A 12,689-nucleotide genomic window follows, 5' to 3' on the forward strand; every position below is an offset into this window, starting at 1 on the left:
AATCTTAAAAAAAAACAAATATTTAGAAACGGAGGGAGTAGAAGTTTGGAGCAGCATAGCGGCGCAGGTCAGACCAGCAACGCACGGCAACCAATCTTGCATCCGTTATTCCATTCCAGTGTTGACAGTACAGCCGGGGATGCTCATGTGCGCCCAGCAAAGACGAACCTACCATTTTCTTTACAACTTGCTTTTTTTAAGGATACAATTCTTCATGTTTATAACCTCTTGTTATGAATATTCCGACCTGTATTTTTGCTAGTTACCGTGGTAAAAAAAACTGATGTTTGCATATTTCTTAACCTGTTGAGATCAATATTACCAACTGGACAAATGGGTAAAAAGGGATTTCTGAAGGTTGCTTTCCCGTGTCCCAGCTATTCTTCTGGTTCCTGTTATCTTGTAAATAATTTACCAAATGTGGCCCCGATAGTAAGACCCATGGTTTGCTTACACGCTCTTGAATATCTACAACTAAAATATGTGTGGTTTTGAGATGTTAACGTTGGGCAGGTGCTGAGGAGCTGATGCTAAAGGACGCAGAGGCGCTGCGAGCTGAAGAGCCCATAAATAACCATCACCGTGAGAGTGCAAGTGATGATGCGGATGCTGGAGACCGGGGTGGCATGTCGATGTTTGTGGATGACGCTGATTGTGGATATAACGTAGTCAGCAGGTTAATTAAATACCTCGGAGAAGTCAACGTGGCAAATAGTGCGCTATCAAATTGTGCATCGCCAAATAGTGTGTTATCAAATTTAACGTCTCCCTTCTCCAGATGATATACAAGTTATAGCATTTTGCAAAAGAAAAGTCAAATATATCTCATAAATTAAGGATTTCAGCATTTAAAATTTCCAAAGAAGGCTCATCTCTTATATTGAATCAATTTCTCACAAAGTATGGATACACCGAGACCCTCATCCTCGGATTTGAAGTAAACCATCTAACTTGTATAAGCATCCATGTGCTGTTTCAAAATCAGAGACACGCTAAAAATAGCAAAATTTTACACCAATTTGAAGTTGCAGACAACAAGAATCACATCGAAAACGAGCACGGGGAGACCGACAGGAAGGATAAGGAGGAGGAAGTCAGGGTGATGGGTGTCGGTAGCAGCGTGGATAGCGATTAGGAGCAGCAGGGCGGCGGCAAGTTCAGCATCAACAGCTTCCTCTGGCACTGTGACGAGGAGCAGCACGGCGGCCTTCCTACACTAGGAGAAAGCACGTAATACATAAACTAGTAAAGTGCTTAGTCACGGTTGAAGTACCAACACATTGGCCTTCCTACTCTAGAAGAAAGAACGCAAAGCTTAGTGGTTTTGGTGCTCATGTCAAACACCCACGGACGTAGCCGGCAATCAACCCAGTAGACACAATTGGGTCTTACACCTGGGGTGTCCTCAGCTTTCACGATCATCGCGTTGTTTTTGCAGATGAACAACGAATAGCCTCCGAGATCCTTCACCGTCTCCCAGCATGGCCGTCGCTCAGGGTAGTATCCGAGGACGAGCATCTCATTCGAGGACATCGTGAACACACAGCCTGCTGGCAACTGCAACTTGATGGTGGTTCCGGTGTTCTGCCACACCTGGTATAGGGCGCCCTCACATAAGAAAATGCGCTTGAAATATATTTTCTTGGCCATGATGTCGTAAGGTGGGGCGATGGCGGAGGGACAGTCGGAGCGGGGACCGACCGCTCCGACAACACGCTTAGCCAATATTAAGTGCTTGGTCCGGCCGCCTCGGGGGGAGATGTGGTGTACTTGCACGCCCCCACGTTCGTCGAGGCAGTATATGTCGCCGCGATCGGCATCGTAGAACAGATCGACCAGCTTCGCTCTATCCACGGTGGCGACGTCGGCTATCCTCCGGTCCGTGCCGCCGATCGTCATGTAGGCGACCTAGGTGACGTAGTTATGGTCGCAGATGGCCACAGAGGTGTAGCAACCAGGCCTTGGGTTGGGCCCAAGCATGACTCTGCGTGGCCAGAGGTTGCTGGGCAGATCAAGAAGCTCGATCTCCTCGCCGGTGACGGGGTTTAAGGCACCAAGACGACAACCATCGGCAATGGCGAGGTAGCTGTTGCTGCAGCCGATGATGCGGCTGCTGTGGTACGGAAGTGTGGCCAGGCGGAACGTGCGCTGCCTCAGGATGGATAAGGCGTAGACATGGCTGTTGTCGCGAGGGGGGCCGTCGTGGGGCTGGAAGTCGTCGAGGACGCGGAGGGACGGGGATTGCCGGACGGGAGGCAGTGCCGACCGCCACGCTGTGCAGACGGCGCGGACGGAGACGTAGTCTCTTAGCGATGGTACGCGGTCTACGATCCGGAGGAAGTAATCAGCATGGAGATCGGCCCAAGGCCTCAACCACGGCGGCGGCGTCATGGTGGAGGTCGGTCAAGCTTCGAGGCTCCCTCCGTTAGAGACGGGACTACCTGTCTATTTTATATGCTCATCAAAGCTCACGGGATTTGTTGATTGGCTTATCGTGCATTACATACCTTAGAGCAAACGAGATTAAAAAAACGTGTGTTTTTTTTCTAGGGTAAAAGCAAACGCGAGATGAAATCCAGAAGCCGCGCTCCTCTAAAAAAATCGGTGAACTGGCGTGTTTTCCCCTAGGGTAGGGTTCCCAACATCCTCTGGCGGCGCCAGCGCTAGAGTTCCCCTACGACCGATCGGTTCCAGAATTTGTACGTACATGAGAAGGGAGCGAAGATCATCCAGGAAGATCGCTGGGCCGTGGGTGCTTCTGGTGGTGTCCTAGCATGGCGGAACTCGACCCGAAGATGGCAGATGCGGGGTTGGTAGACGCCCCTATGCCAGCTGTGGCGGAAACTTGCCTGATTGGGGCAACCTTGGCAGAAATCTTCATGGAGAGGAAGAAGAAGAGCTTGAATTATCATGTGAGATTGACGAGCTCATGGATGAGGTTCACTGGCTTGGAATATTTAGGGTTCATACTCAGAAGCCGTTAAGTCATGTAGCCTTGATCAAATCAATGCGCAATGCATGGGCGCCTGCTCAGGGAGTCATGTTCAAACCGATGGGAGAGAACTTGTTCCTTGTCCAGTTTATGTGTCTAGGTGATTGGAACAGGGTTGTTCAGAGATGCTGCCTTGGTGATTGAAGAACATAATGGGTTCATGAACGTGCGGGGGTACAAACTGGATAGAATACTAGCGTGGGTCAAGATTATAGGAGTTGCTGATTTTTTTGTTTGAGCAAAAGAGGGTTTCCCCTCCGATTTTCATTAGAGAAACCAAGCCGAAGCCAAGGCACAGTCAAGTAGTCTGATACAGGTTCAACAAAATAAAAGGGACCTGGCTCGCGGGCGCACGGGCGCCAGATCGCAGCCCCGAACGCTCTCCCAGAAAAGGAAGGAGCCACCCCGCGCGCGCGACCAGACAGCCAAAAATGGAAATCAGACCCCGCCGCGCGCGAAACCAACCCAAGCCCGCGCGAATCACGCGCCCCTGCTTCCTTGCACCCGTCGTCCTGGTCCCCACCCCCCTCCCTGCACCCCCCACGCTCCCCCTTGCGGACGCCTCACGCAACCCCCTCTCCCCCTTTTCCTTGAAGGACAAGCCCACGCACGGGTCCCCTTCTTCCTCCTTGCTCCTGCCTTTCCTCCTCTAAACAAGATCGGAACAAGATCTGCCCCGTCTATGGTGTCTTGAAAGAACAAAGCCGACGCAGGAACACCTCCTTCCTCCTCCTTGCTCCAAAAATCAGATCTGAAGAGAAAAAACCAGACCTACCTGCCCCTAAAAAGGTAAGCACCACCTCCACCCGACTCCTCTCTCTTCCCTACTCAACCACCCCTGCTTGAACATCAACTAGTCCAGTTTTTAGTTCGTTCTTTTGATCTCGTGAAAAGAGCAACTATAGTGGGAACACCAGTACGCATCTTGAGCAACTATTATGATAAAAAAAAGCAACACCAGTACAAAAATAGAGCAACTCTAGTGGAAAAAGAAAATGCAGGACCATTGCGTTTGTTTGCTGGTGCATTGCAACACGAAACCTACTTTGCTTTCTTTCCTATCCTATTATAAGGTGCTTGGGGTTCATGAGCAACCCTGATCAGGACCATTGCGTGAAAAAAGCAACTATAGTGGGAACACCAGTACGCATCTTGAGCAACTATTATGATACAAAAAAGCAACACCAGTACAAAAATAGAGCAACTCTAGTGGAAAAAGAAAATGCAGGACCATTGCGTTTGTTTGCTGGTGCATTGCAACACGAACCCTGCTTTGCTTTCTTTCCTATCCTATTATAAGGTGCTTGGGGTTCATGAGCAACCCTGATCAGGAAAAAAGTAACCTGACAACTCGAACAATTAACTGAAGCAACTATGTTTATTTTTGAAGCAACACTGGTAAAAAAAGAGTTGTGCAACCGTAGCTTTTCAGAAATTCTAGAGTTGCCTCTACCTGATGTGAGAACATGTCAACTCTAGTACTAAAACACATGCAACTTCCCTGTGCATTAAAGCATGAACTATCAAGAACGTAAAAAACTCAAGTTATAGACAGAGGTAGAAAGTATTAACTTGCATGTGTTAACGCACAGCTTTTGCTATGTCAGTATGGTTCTCGCTAAAAAAGAAGACACAAACGACAAACGCACAAAACAAAAGGTCGCGTCATAAAAAACAGATTCGAACAATCCCACACTAAGATACTTTGCTACATTCCATATGGTCCCACTGAAAAAATAAAAAAGACATAAACTACACCAAATGATAGGCCTCCTGCTCCTGGTAAGCTCTTCGTCAGATATGCACATTGGTTGTTTCTTTCCAATAATCAAAAGTTGTAATCTGCTGCTGAAAAAAAGGCACAAATGAAATCAGCGCATGTCGTGTAAAAACAAAACTTTGCTGCTGTATATGTGTGTCATACTGGTAGAAACATAACACATGTAAGAAAACAAAGAAGAAGCAGGAAACTTTTGAGGAAAAAGAAGATATGAATTGCCTCTGTTTAACTTTATAGTTGCCCAAACAAGTGTTTATAGTTGCTCCTTTATATTCTACAACTACTTTGTTCATAAAAGGTCATGCATGCTCTTTGCTGCTGTATATGTGTGTCATACTGGTAGAAACATAACACATATAAGAAAAATAAAAGAATAAACAGGAAACTTTTGAGGAAAAAAGAAGATATGAATTGCCTCTGTTTAACTTTATAGTTGCCCAAACAAGTGTTTATAGTTGCTCCTTTATATTCTACAACTAGTTTGTTCATAAAAGGTCATGCATGCTTTTGTGGTGGGCTAACACACAAATTGTTGCAGGTTGATTGTTCATGATGATTGATCTGAATGAACCACCGCTTGACGTAGAGTCCATCAACATTTCAGTCGAGTTGGGTGTACCTTTCTTGCATGCAGGGGGTGAACAGGGACATCAACAACTGGAGGAGGAGGTTGGTGAGTCTCCTGACCCCAATATTGGATCTAACACTACTCATGTCCCGGACAAACGTGTTGCCACTCCCCCACCTATGGTTGCTCCTGCTAATGCTTTAGTTCATGAGGCACGTGAGTTGGAAGATGAAGAAGCTGGATCACAGCCACAACAACCTTATGTTGGCATGCGCTTCGACACATTAGAGGATGCGAGGGAACACTACAATCGCTATGCTTTGATGGAGGGCTTTTCAATCAAGTCAAATACGTCTTACAGGTCGGCCTACACAGGTGTGGTGGAAAAACAGCAATTCTGCTGTAACAAGTTCCGCAAACCAGTAGAGAGGGTTGGGATCCCGGATGTTTCCTCGTCGAGCAAAAACACTACATGTCCAAGCTCACCTGAACAAGATGTTGAAGATGATGTCGAGGAACACACTTTCAAGAAGAAGAGGAAACGGGAAACTGTGAAGCGAACAAAATGTCGTGCTAAGATGGTGGTGAAGCTTAAAGATGACAGATGGGAGGTTATCACTTTTATTGCAGATCATAACCATCCACTGATTGAGAAGCCATCGCTTTCGAAATACCTCCGTTCTCACCAAGGAATCCCGCCGGAACAGAAAAAACTACTGACTCACCTAAATGACTGCAACTTGACAGCAGGTACAAAACTCACATTGCGTTAAGTGTTTTTACCACAGAACTGTTACTTATTCCTGCATCAAAGTACCTTGACCTGAGCCAACTATGTTCATTTTTTATGCAACTATGTTCATTTTTTGTGCAACTCTGGTAATTAAAAAAATCATGACCCAAAACAGAAACACCTTGGTGTTGCCTATTCCTACCTCAACTACTTGGGTTTGTTTCATATCCTAGTATAAGCTGCTTAGGATTCATGGGCAGCCCTGACCAGGGGGAAAACTGGCAACTTGAAAAGTAAACTGAGGCAACTATGTTCATTTTCCGTGCAACTCTGAAAATAAAAAATAAAAGACATCACCCATCAAAAAACAAAACTTGGTTGGATACAGGCTTGGTTCTTGTTCTGCTTATGCATAAATGTTACTTTATGTTATCTATGAAAAACATGTTGCTCGCTGCATTGTGGTTAGTTAGTCCTGAAAAAAACAAGTTTCTGTTTTTTTATGCCAGGAAAAATGATGATGTTAATGTCATCATACTACGGCTCGGAGTTGATTGTTCCGTACACAGCTAAAGCCATCCATAACCACTGTTCGAAGCTCAACGCCCCAACTAAAGACATTGACATTGAAGAAACACTAAACTAGTTTTGCAAGGTGATGGAAAATGACTCAGGATTTTTCTTTAAATGCAAGACAGATGCGGAAGGCAGGACAGAAAACTTGTTTTGGGTGGATGGTGCGGCACGGAAAGCATACGCGGAGGCTTATCATGATTGCGTGTCATTTGATGCAACTTACCTCACGAACATGTACAATATGCCGTTTGCCCCCTTCATTGGAATCTACAGACATGGGCAGTCAATAATGCTCGGGTGTGGATTTGTCCGGCAGGAACTAGCCTCAAGTTATGACTAGTTATTTGATGCTTTCCTAGAAGCAATGGATGGTTTGGCTCCGGACAACATCATCACGGACCAAGATGTTGCTATGGCACAATCTATCAAGAGGAAGTTCCCGGCAACGATTCACCGTTGCTGCCGTTGGCATATAATGAAGAAAGCACAAGAGAAGCTTGGCCCCGTGTTGGCTAGGAACCCGGATTTGGTAAACGACTTCAATGAATGCATTGACTTCAGTTGCACCCCGGCTGAGTTTGAAAGGAAATGGGCTGCACTTCAATTGAAATATGAAGGTCTTATGCATGGTCACTTTGAGAAACTCTATGAAGATCGGGCTACATGGGTGCCGTGTTACTTCAAATTCAGGTTCTTCCCTTTCCTTCAGTCAACACAACGCAGCGAAGGGTTCAATGCTGTGTTGAAGCGCTATGTGAACCCACACAAGTCAATTCTCAACTTCGTCAAGCAATATGAGAAAATTCAGGTACACATACTCGTGAGGGAGGGCGGGAACGACTACCGGACAGAACATCTAGAGGCACAAAGATGGTCGCGTTTCCCCATTGAGAGGCATGCCTACAAAGCATACACTAGGGACATCTATGTGAAGTTTAGAACTGAGTTTCAGATGATTGGGCAGTACGATGTGCGTCCCGCTGGAATCAACTTCTATTACCTTGAGCCCAATACAGAAGAAGTTCTAGGGTATGGCTCGAGGAAGTACCTAGTCACAGTGAGACTAGAGCCAGCTATCTACGATTGCGAATGATGCAAGTGGCATAGAGACGGCATGCTTTGTTGCCATGTCTTGAAAATCTTCACACACCTTGGCGTTAATGAGATACCTGAACACTACATCAAGCGCCGCTGGACGCAACATGCAGTACCAAGTGCACCACCGCCACCTAATGAGGGCCCTCCGCATGACTTGCCCGCTGAGTCAGAGAACCAAGTTCGGCAAGTGACTCTGACAATGGATTTTGCAAAGCTAGCCAAGAAGGCAATGACTAGTGATGAGGCAGCCGCTGCAGTTAGGAGGCACATGAAAGCAGCAGATACTGAGGTTACTAAGCTGAATAAACTAAGGAAGAAGAGGCTAAAGGCAGCCCGGGAAGCGGCTCGTGCTAGGGAAGCATCAAACCCTAATGCCCCAAGTACTTCAAACCGACCTCCTGCCCCCCTTGCTCCTATGGATCCACCTCGTTCAGTCACGAAAGGGCGCAGCCGCAGCAAGCGCTTCAAATCAGCCCTGGAACTACACCCTAAGAAAAAGAACAAGTGCAGCATTTGTGAATCAATCGATCACACTGCTGCGACGTGCCTAGGGAAGCTGATGTGATCGTTACCACATGAAGGGAATGACCCCCTGGGTTTGCAAAACTAGCGGAAAGTAAGGAAAAAAGAGCAAACAGTGTCCTGGTAGATGAAGCAATTGAGGTCTGGTTTCTGAGCAAATGTAGAAGGGAAATCAAGCAACTCCCAGCTTCAAGAAAAAAGCAAACGATGAAATCATTTGCATGGATTTGTTTTAATTTATGTGTTTTCCTAGCTTTAAATTCACAAATTGGAGACTGTGTGGAGGTAGATGCTTGACATTTGTGCTTATATTCCTTACTCGTAAAACATGAAAAAATCTATGAGCGCTTGTGATTTATGCAAACATGTTATAGGTGGTTTGGGGCAAACTTTTGTGAGTTTTGTAATGGAACACATTAGTATTCGCATTTGATATTCTCTAATGGAACACATTGATCAGGAAAAAAAATGTACCTATATATTTGTTCACTTGTTGGCCGGTTTGAGGATCTCCTGCCATGGAATCTTGTTCAGGTCACACTTCAGCATGGGGATGGTCATCTTCTTCCTGATGTTTGGTATGTCGCTTTGTCCGTAGTTCGGGAGCCACGTCCCGTTCCACAATAACGCGTTCATCAATGCGAATATGCTACAGTCACCGCTGCAAAAAAATCAAAAATGTCAAGAAAGCACTTGCAAAAAAAAGCAAAACACTACGTCTTATAACAACGATATGTATGTATGTGGGTTGGTCCTTACGATACAGTCTGCTTTGGTGCATCGATATCCACAAGCGGGAACTGGTCCATTGTCTTTGCTTGTTTTGGATAGTACTTGTCCCACAACACACGAACTGCAGCTACAATAGCCCTTGCAACATCATCCAGCCTCTTGCTTTTCTTTAACATCCTCCATGAGTCAAACACTTCGAACCTTTTGTCCCTCAGATTGATGTTGAGTACCCAGTAGTGGTGTGCACCATTGGCGTTCTTTGGGTCTAAATTTTCAAGCACAGGAATCATAACCTTTAAGAAAAAAAAAACCATGTTAGCATACCAAAAAAACCCATCAACTACTGATATGTTTTTGGGCAACTCTATATGTTTGTATGGGCAACATTTCATATGATTTTAGGCAACTCTACAGAATTTTATTCAACTTCTGGCATAACTCTCAAAAATGGTTTATCAGGCATCTCAGTGGCTTTTTATGAGCAACTTATCATGTGATTTCAAGCAACTCCCATGATTTCCTGACATCAGCTTCTAGAAAAACAAAAACTAAGAAAAAATAGAATAGAGCCTTTTTATCATGTTTGACAACTAGTAAAACACATGGACCATACCATGTCTTGCTCATCCAAACGGTTTGATTTGTTGAACCTATCATGCAGCTCCCTCACATCTAGATCGATCCTCTAAAGCCAAGTCTGTGGGGAAATGTAGAATCAGATAATAAAGCAGCAACTTCAGTGCCAAAAAACAAAAAAAGGAAGAAACTGTGGGTTTTTATTTCTCTTACCGAAAACCTAACAGGCATGATTATTTTCTTGGACCCCACCTGTCTGTTGTACATGATTGCTTCAATCCCTAACTCAAAAACATGTGTCTTCATCCATCCTGCCTTCCTCATTGATTGAGCAAGCTCCTTGATTGTGCAGAAGTAACCACGATAGTTTATGATTTGCGGCCTGTAGAACAAACAGAAAGGCTCTGTTAAGAAAAATAACAATAGGAGAGATCACTGCATGCGAAAAAAGAAAAAAGCAGGAAAAAAGTGGCAGCTGGAACAAACACACACGTTGTATCATCACCCTGCGACGTCCTTCTCGTCCCTCCTCCTCCTCCAAGCAACATAATCAGTGCATACACTCTGTTTGTCTCTGCATTGCATGTGAAATCCTTCCTCATCTCTACATTCACATATGGTGACCTCTGTGATGGTGGAGCTTTCTGTATCCTCCTCTCGCGATTCTCAGGAACAGGGTCTTCCGAGCTGCTGGCTGCACCTTTGCCAGATGATTCCCCCTCAGCGGTAGTTTTTGCAACTTCGGTTCTGAAACCGGCAGGTGACATGTGCCCCGCACTCTGACCTACAGCATTTTTCACTGCCCCCTCGACAACTTCATCGAAGTCCATATTGCCCCAGTCAATTCCCCACTCAATGTCACCGGTGGTAGCTGCGTTTGCAACCCCCTTATCCTCTGCTGCCTTGCCCTCCTCGCCTGTTATCCCAAGATCAAAAGGTGGAGCTGGACAGTAATCGTCCCACACAGCGCTCCTAGACTTTGATCTTTGCAGCAATCGTGCTTCTTCACCTGAATCGCATGCTCCTTTGTTTGCTGGTAGATTGATGGCAGCTGATGTCCGTATTACAGGTATGGTGCCAGCAGAATTACTCCTCGCGAGCGGTGGCGTCGAACCTGGGCTCACACACTTCTCAAGGAGCTTGTTGATGTCCCTACCATCCAGTGAGATTTCTTTCCCCTTTGCAGAACATGCTTGCTTGTTGGGGAGTACCGGAGGCTTGTCTGTTGAGTCTTGGGCGGTTGCTTGCTCCTGCTCAGGGGTTGCTTCCTCAAGCACAGTAGTTGCCACCGTACTTTGTGTGGGAGGGGCTGCTGATTCCTGGGCAGTTGCTGCCTGCTTGCTCACTCTGGTTGCCTGAGTTTTTTGTTGAGTTGCTTCAAAAGTAGCACCAGTTGCTCTGTTTTCAGTCTTTGCTGATTCAGCAGTTGCTTGTTTTTATGTTTAGTTGCTTGCAGAATATGATTAGTTGCTTTGTTTTGCTTCTTTGCTGCTCTTTTCTGGTAAACCTTGCTTTTTTGCTGGTGATGTTGCTTTCTGACTTGCCACTCCATCTGTCGGCCTCTGAACTGTCGGAGCTTGCTGGCTGGTTGTCGTAGTTGCAGCACTTTGAATAGCCGCATCCTCTCTTCCTTTTGGAGACATAACACAGGCCTTAACTGACTTATGGCTCACTTTCTTGACCTTCCTTGGGGCAGCCGCTCCAACTCCATCGTCAAGCTTTCTTTCCTTCTCTTTTTGGCCAAAACTTGGTAGTTCCAACTCATCTACCATCATCTCAGGGCACAAATCCATCACAGAGAATTTTTCCTCAGTTGGCATCGCAGGCATCGGGAAAAGAGGGATATCATGGGTCTCGGGAAAGACCTGTTTCTGTCTGTACTGGGTATCTCCAATCCTCACCACATCTGCAGCTGAAATGACAGGCCCACTCTGAACCTCAAAAGGCTCCTTCCGCATGTCCATCTTAACGAAGCTGCTCTGAAAAAAAACTGCCGGCACTTTAGATGCTTCCTTGTGTGCTCTCGACGGACATCGTTTCCTCTGCCTCACTTCTTTCCTTGCCAGTGCGCTTGAGTCTCTCCATGATGGTACTTAGCGGCACCTCGTCATCGCAACTGCCCCCACGCCATCCCGGATTTCGTGCACCTCCCTCATCATCACCACCACCCTTGCTGGGCTGGTCAGTGCTAGCGTTGCCGCCATTCCCGCCATCATCCTTATCTTCACCCCCCTTCTTCCCACCCCCGCCATCTTGCTCCGCATCATCATCTTCATCCTCTCTGTCTTCCTCCTCCTCTTCCTCTTCTTCACTCTTTTCATCATCATGTTTCTCCTCCGATTCCCCCTCTTTCTTATCTGGTTCATTCTCTTCATCATTGCCCCCTTCCACATTTCTCTCCTTCTCTTCGTCCCGTTCCTCTCCACCATCTTCTTCACCAGCAATGGGCGGCTGTGAGTTGTCAGTGTTCGTGTGCTGTGAATCATCATCGTCATGTTCTGTGGCTGCTGGCGGGCTGCTGTATGACGGAGCATCATCATCATACTCATCGTCATCATCATTGCTGTCCCCGTCATTATCCGAACTCTCCTCTTCAGGACTGTCCTCATCTTTTCCTTCCTCCTCTTCTTCTTCTTCTTCTGAAGATTCAAATTCTTGCTCGTCGGATTCCTCCTCCTCGTCATCGGACTCCAAAAGTGTCTCCTTGCACTGACTGCTACTGCCCCGTGTATTCTTTTGCTCAGCAACCTTCTGCTGTTTCGGACTTGTCGCTGCCGTTTTCTGCCGTGATGATTGACGTATGCTTGCGACCCTAGAAACACTTGTGCCTGCTGGTTCAACCTCCTCCTCTTCCAACTTGCCCACCCCTTGAACAAACCTCCCAATTTGGACTGATATTTGAGAGCACATATCATGGACCAGCATTGACAACCTCCTTTGTTTCTGCAAAAATACAAAAAATACAAAACTCGAAAAGATGAGCAGTCTATACAACAACGACGATGAACGAAAAAAAGCACTCCGTTTCTTATGAAAAAGGGCAAAAAACCTTGGTGACAAAAGAAAATACATTGCTGTTGTAGTTTTGAGGAAGCCTCGCAGCAACAAACTT

General features: G+C 46.2%; 2 protein-coding genes across 2 annotated transcripts; both read left to right on the plus strand.

Annotated features, from left to right (window-relative positions):
• Positions 1-3,605: 3,605 nt before the first annotated feature.
• Positions 3,606-10,255, plus strand: LOC120976348 (protein FAR1-RELATED SEQUENCE 5-like). Its single transcript, XM_040403220.3, has 2 exons — positions 3,606-6,090; positions 6,583-10,255. The coding sequence occupies exons 1-2, from the start codon at positions 5,322-5,324 to the stop codon at positions 6,717-6,719; spliced, it is 906 nt and encodes a 301-aa protein (XP_040259154.1). The 5' UTR covers positions 3,606-5,321; the 3' UTR covers positions 6,720-10,255.
• Positions 7,014-7,742, plus strand: LOC141042597 (protein FAR1-RELATED SEQUENCE 5-like). Its single transcript, XM_073511439.1, has one exon. The coding sequence runs from the start codon at positions 7,014-7,016 to the stop codon at positions 7,740-7,742; it is 729 nt and encodes a 242-aa protein (XP_073367540.1).
• Positions 10,256-12,689: the final 2,434 nt, after the last annotated feature.

Source organism: Aegilops tauschii, chromosome 3, assembly GCF_002575655.3.
Source record: "Aegilops tauschii subsp. strangulata cultivar AL8/78 chromosome 3, Aet v6.0, whole genome shotgun sequence".
In the NCBI taxonomy this organism is placed as follows: Eukaryota; Viridiplantae; Streptophyta; class Magnoliopsida; order Poales; family Poaceae; genus Aegilops; species Aegilops tauschii.

Bases quoted from the DNA above. Each gene is read 5' to 3' on its own strand.
- LOC120976348 (XM_040403220.3), top strand. From the start codon at position 5,322: ATGATGATTGATCTGAATGAACCACCGCTTGACGTAGAGTCCATCAAC. The intron at 6,091-6,582 runs GTACAAAACTCA...TTTTTATGCCAG, and splicing joins TGACTGCAACTTGACAGCAG to GAAAAATGATGATGTTAATG.
- LOC141042597 (XM_073511439.1), top strand. From the start codon at position 7,014: ATGGATGGTTTGGCTCCGGACAACATCATCACGGACCAAGATGTTGCT.